The sequence below is a fragment of the Protomyctophum bolini genome (genome assembly GCF_963924005.1).
Source record: "Protomyctophum bolini genome assembly, chromosome: 18".
NCBI lineage: Eukaryota > Metazoa > Chordata > Actinopteri > Myctophiformes > Myctophidae > Protomyctophum > Protomyctophum bolini.
In genome coordinates this window covers 35,197,452-35,203,166 of record NC_137879.1, presented here as the reverse complement: position 1 = coordinate 35,203,166, position 5,715 = coordinate 35,197,452, and the positions used below count along the sequence as shown (strand labels likewise).

Below are 5,715 nucleotides of genomic sequence, written 5' to 3'. Positions count from 1 at the left end.
GACGCTGTGGGCGCTGGCAGCGTGTTTCCTCCTCCGCGTCATCAGTGCCCATACCCGAAGGCGGGGTTGGCGAAAGGGCCTTTCTGTGAGGAGTTTTCATGTTCTCCCCGTGTCCCCTAGGGTAGGTACCCTCACAAAAAACATGCAGTAATCCTGGTCACTAAACTGCCTCTCCCTGGCCAGCCGGGGCGCCTGATGTAGGGGAAAGGAACTGGTTGGAATAACGTGTCCCTTCCACGTGCTACGTCCAACCAGGGAAACTCCCCCCTGTCAGGTGTAAAGGAGCAACTTGGACACTCAGGCATGAAGGAAGCATGAGTTCAAGTCCGTTGCTCTCCCCTTGTCCCCCATATATGGGGACTAGGTTGGTGGAGGGTGTGTAGAGCCCAGGATCACATTAGATGATTGACACAGGGGTGAAAAATGGGTTACAAAATCGTGGGATAAAAAATATATTAAAAATAACATGTCAGGCAGAAACCTTATACAGTAGGTCCTTAATTTAAAATGTATTTGTTTTTTAAATACATTGACACCTTATTTTAATCTACATTAATTAAGAAATATCGAGAATATAATCTTCAAGCTCACAATGTGTCACATTGCAAACAATGTGTTGTGAGTTTGAAGATTATATTCTCGATATTTCTTAATTGTTTTTGACATTTTCTTAAATGGGGTTTTGTTTTCACCTACATTTCCAAAATAAGGAGGCCTGGTTGAAGCTGAGGTGGTCAATAAGAACACAAGTTATTGTTTCTTCCATTTCCTGAAAGGTAACGGCTTTGGACAAGGTCGGAATAACGTGTTCCTTCCACGCGCTAAGTCCGGCTGGGGAAACTCGCCCCTGTCAGGTTAAAAGAAGCAGCTTGGACTCCTCATGCATAGAAGGAAGCATGAGGTCAGTCCGCTGCCCCCCCAGGTTGGCAGAGGAAGTGTAGCGCCCAGGATTACATTAGATAATTCACCAATCGCAAGCCCCTCCCACAAGCCCCGTTGCGCCGCCCCCTACGACAGAATCTTTACTTCCCCCCTCAGCTTAGCGTTGAAGTGAATGGAGCCGGAGGACCTACGACACACAAGGTATTATTTATATTACATTATTTTAGCAAGTTTCATTGTTTTCGTTGAAATTGTTCTTTGTATGGGTACTGTAGTTGTTATGGGAGAGGCTACATATATTTTTTTGTTTATAGATCGCCTTTTTTAAGCAGAAAAAAACGTTAAAGTTACGGACCTCGTCCTGTAGCTCTGCTGCGGAGAGCTATAGCTATAAGCTGCTTTTGTTAAAGTTTATCGCCACCCGGCCGGCTCTCAACTTGTTAAAGACATTACTTTTGCTAATGTTACATTACGATGGTCATGTTGTGTTTTTACTAGCAGATGTTAGCTGGTTAATATAATGTAACCACGATTAGTTAAGCTAACGTAGCAAGCCTCATAACATGGTAAGCTCGACAGATTCTAGACAGCGCGTTAACTTTTATGTGATTTATAATCAAGCTTTGGTAGTAGGTACATTTAGACTAAAATGCCATTGTCGTTGTTTCAGAACATGGTGAAACGTTGTGCCCACGGAACGTGCAAGTCAGACACTCGGTACCCTGATCGTCTGGAGGGTGGAGTGGTCTTTTTCCCGTTCCCAAAACCTAAATCCCAACCAGAGAAATGCAGGCAGTGGATCAAACAATGTGGGAGACCCTATGCTCAACTGAACCCCACCACAATAGACCATCACATATATGTGTGCTCCAAGGTAGGCATAGGGCTCTTGTTGATAATATGCTGTTAGACATGAGCTAATCTCAAAACTGTAAAGTTTGCCTACATACAAATACAGCAGGTGCATGTAATGTTAAAAGTATGATAGAAAAATCCCAGAGGGCTCCTTTCCATTGTGATCCTGTGTATACAATACATGTTTGCACAAGTGCTATAGAGGCTTCAGACAATGTCTGTAAATCATGATGCTATTTCTTTGCATTACATTTCTACACTACACAGAACACGTTATCACTAGCACCATTGCATTTTAACCTTCATTGCCATACTAATATGTATTTACCTGTGTATTGTTAGCACGTCTATTCACACAAATATTTCACTGCAAAACATGAGCATGTTTTGTAGTGATATATATCATTGAAATGCAAACGTATTTTTCTTTCATCTTTGTAGCATTTTGTGAATGGAAAGCCTACCGATGACTTCCCCAACCCCATGGCTGCTGTGAGCGTGTCTAAGCCAACAAGGGAGCAACAAGGTGGCTGTCGAAAGGCTCCCAAAAAACGGTACACAAGGAACATTTAATTTATCAAGACAGCTGTGTTGTAACATGCATTTTTGCCCCAGCAGGTACTACTATTCAGAAACACAAAATAGTCAACTAACATGAGTTGTGCTTTTACAGACTCAGATGTGATTTTGAGGAGGATGAGGCCTCCACATCCAGTAACCTGGAGAAAACCCCAGAAGAACAGGGTAGTATTGTTGGTGAGTGATGACATACTTTGTTGTACTATAGCTGATCTACAAGCTCACAATGTGTCACAAATCAGAAAGTCCAGACAAGGTCATTTGAGGTATCAGTTTATTGCACCCCCTTTGTGCCCAGAATAGAAATGCTGGGGTTCATGACATGTGGTTAATGTAGTAATCAAAGTAAAAAACATCAAGTTTGTTCTTCATCTCTTCCCATTTTGCTGCATCAAAGTGTATCCGCTGTAGGTGATGGTCTTCAGCACATTTAACAAATAAATCACACCATGACATACCAGTGAGCCCAAGCTGCCCCATTATCTGATAGTAGTAGTCGTGACACTCTTTTAGCTTATAGCTGCCATCTGCCTGCTTGGACAAGTAGGGACACAGTGTGATGCTATCCTTCGATGGGCATTTAATTTCTAAAAGCCCATAGTTAGTGCTTTCACCCTTTCTCTCTATGACCTTACGGTCAGGTGAAGTTCCAAGATGTGGTGCATGTGGATTTACAACCAAGCCACATGGATACACTGGATTGCCAGTGACCTTGGTGTACTCTGCCGCTGCTACAGGCTCTTCTTCTATACCTCTCTTCATAGCTTTCGTTTTGACCGATCCTGTACATTTTAACTTTTCAGCAAGAGTGTCATGGTCAGCTCTCCTAGAGCATATTCTTTTGAAAGTGCTCGAAGTTAGTCGAGTAGACCTTTCCACAAACCACAAGTTATTTGAGTTTTGCTTTCTGGTATTTTTTTCTAATTGTATTGACTCTTGTACTGAAATTGTCATTTTCGTGTAGATTTTCATGGCATTCTCATGAAAAACTCTGGACACATCTGTTGGTTGGGGAGGCAATTTGAAGTTGGGGAAGTCATCTTCATCACTATCAGGAGGCTCTCCACCATCTGCAGTAGGTGCTGCAGCTCCAGTGATAATAAGGGGAAGCTGTAAAGGAAAAACAAGACAAAAAAATATACATTAAAATCATTAATATGTACCGTAATAATTTCTCTTTCCAGAGAGTTTGGAGCCCCCACCTCCGGAGGACCACGACCAGCAGGACCACCAGAGGGAAGCTGAGGAGGAACATGACGCAGAAGAAGTGAAGAAATTAAAGGAAGACAATGAGAACTTGACATTGAAATTGGCTGTAAAAGAAACGGAGGTAGAACGTCTGAAAAAAACTATAGAGACACTTAAAGAGGGTACACTTACACCTGAACTTCTTAATGATAATGAAATCCCCAAAATGATGGAATACAGTACTGGGTTCACGTATGCACGTTTTAACCAACTGTGCACACTATTTGGCATTCCAGCTAATCCAGACATCCCCCAAGTAAACGTCCCACTAAAATACAAGAGAAATAATTGGAAAATTGTAGAGATGCCACTCCGTAGGCAGTTGCTATTTGTTTTAATGAAACTGCGCAACAATGAAGATCTGAAAAACCTTGCCTTTAGATTTAATATCGCCACACAAAATGCAAGTGTTCTTTTCAATTCCTGGATTGACTACATGTTTGACATTTTGGGTGAATTACCAATTTGGCCTCACAGGGATGTCATTTCAGAAAACATGCCCCCAGAATACAAATCAGACTACCCATCAACATTTGCAATTATAGATTGCACAGAAGTGAAAATTGAAAAACCAACCTCATTGGCAATCCAGAGCAAAAGCTATTCAAATTATAAAAGTACCAACACCCTCAAATCACTTGTTGCCTGCGACCCTCGTGGTGCTGTGATTTTTTCATCTGCCCTTTTCACTGGCTGTTTGTCTGACAAGGAAATAGTCAGGAGGTGTGGCATCATCCCACTCCTCAAACAACTGATTGAGGTTGGGTATTTGCAGAGGGGGGATGGCATAATGGCTGATAAGGGGTTTCTAATAGAGGAAGACCTGACCGCAATAGGACTACAGTTAAATATTCCACCCTTTGCCAGGTCTAAGAGACAAATGCCAGCTGGAGATGTGCTCGCAACAAAGCGCATTGCAAAGCACCGGGTGCACGTTGAGAGAGCCATTGGTAAAATAAAAAAAATCAAAATTGTGTCAGGCAGAATTCCAAATACTAGGATTGGGAACATAAATCAAATATGGTATGTTGTGAGCATGTTGTCAAATTTCCAGCCTCACATTCTTAAACAGTAAGGTACAGTAGGGATTTGTATTCTGGGGCATGTTTTCTGAAATGACATCACTGCACTTTGCTGCATCAAATTTGGTTACCGGCTCCCACGCACCTGTCCTTGTAGGTGTGCACAAGGCCTTTTCGCTACAGTTTTTTGTTTTAACACATTCTGGACGGGAACCCCTTTTGGTGTTTAAAGCATTATATGTTATACTTTAGGTATTGAAATAACACTGCCATGCTACCAGCTTGTAGATCTGCTTTTTTCTTTTTTTTTAATGTTTGAGAATGACCGACATAAAAACATGGTTTGTTCTTGTGACTGTAAACATGTGTTGCATGTGGGCCATAGTGCGTGAAAGAGAACGGCACTGAATATGTCTTCATTGTTATTGTGTTAATAAACCTGTGGGGAATATGTTTTTAAGTCTCTAACTTTATTCTCTAACTTACCTGGTGGCTTAGCCCACATCCCAGAGGATACTTGATGCCTCCGACATCTTCTACATGTTGTGGTTCTGATGAAAGGTAACTGATTGGGGCATCGGTCATCTCTCTCAAAAGACTAAATGTTTCGGATCCCAGCTCTTTCCTAAAACAGAAGTACATACAGAAGTGCCTTACTGGTATTGAATGAATGAATGCCTTTTTGCAGACTCAGGGTCCATAGAAAAACATATTGTTACACTGTACATTGAAAGCAAGAACTTACTTGTCGTGGGTATAAGTGGACATGATAGGTTTCCTCTTACGGTTGACCTTCGCCTTGGCCACCACCAGGTTCATCACTGGTTCACTAGTGATATTTTTACCTCTTGCTTTGTGCCACTGTTGAGGCTGACTTGTACATGAGGTGGCCTCTTCATTCCCATGACAGGGTTTCTCTTTGCTTGCCCGGGAATAATCGAGTGTAAACACCAGGCCTACAAGATGGGAACAATATCCTGGTGCCCTGATAAAATAAAATAAAACATGTTGGCATATAGAAGGATAAGACTACCTCGTCTGATAATGTATTTTCCATCAATAAATAAAAGGTAAAATGTAGTGTACAGTGTACTACTAGATGTCAACAGTGAATGATGTACGGTTTTGG

At 41.8% G+C, this 5,715-nt stretch overlaps 1 protein-coding gene across 1 annotated transcript; it reads left to right on the top strand.

Annotated features, from left to right (window-relative positions):
* Positions 1 to 1,068: 1,068 nt before the first annotated feature.
* LOC308332610 (uncharacterized protein) lies at positions 1,069 to 4,980 on the top strand. The gene is made up of 5 exons (XM_080788586.1): positions 1,069 to 1,083; positions 1,553 to 1,756; positions 2,179 to 2,291; positions 2,411 to 2,493; positions 3,501 to 4,980. Exons 2-5 carry the CDS (start codon positions 1,556 to 1,558, stop codon positions 4,637 to 4,639), a joined length of 1,536 nt encoding a protein of 511 aa, XP_080644712.1. The 5' UTR covers positions 1,069 to 1,083; positions 1,553 to 1,555; the 3' UTR covers positions 4,640 to 4,980.
* Positions 4,981 to 5,715: the final 735 nt, after the last annotated feature.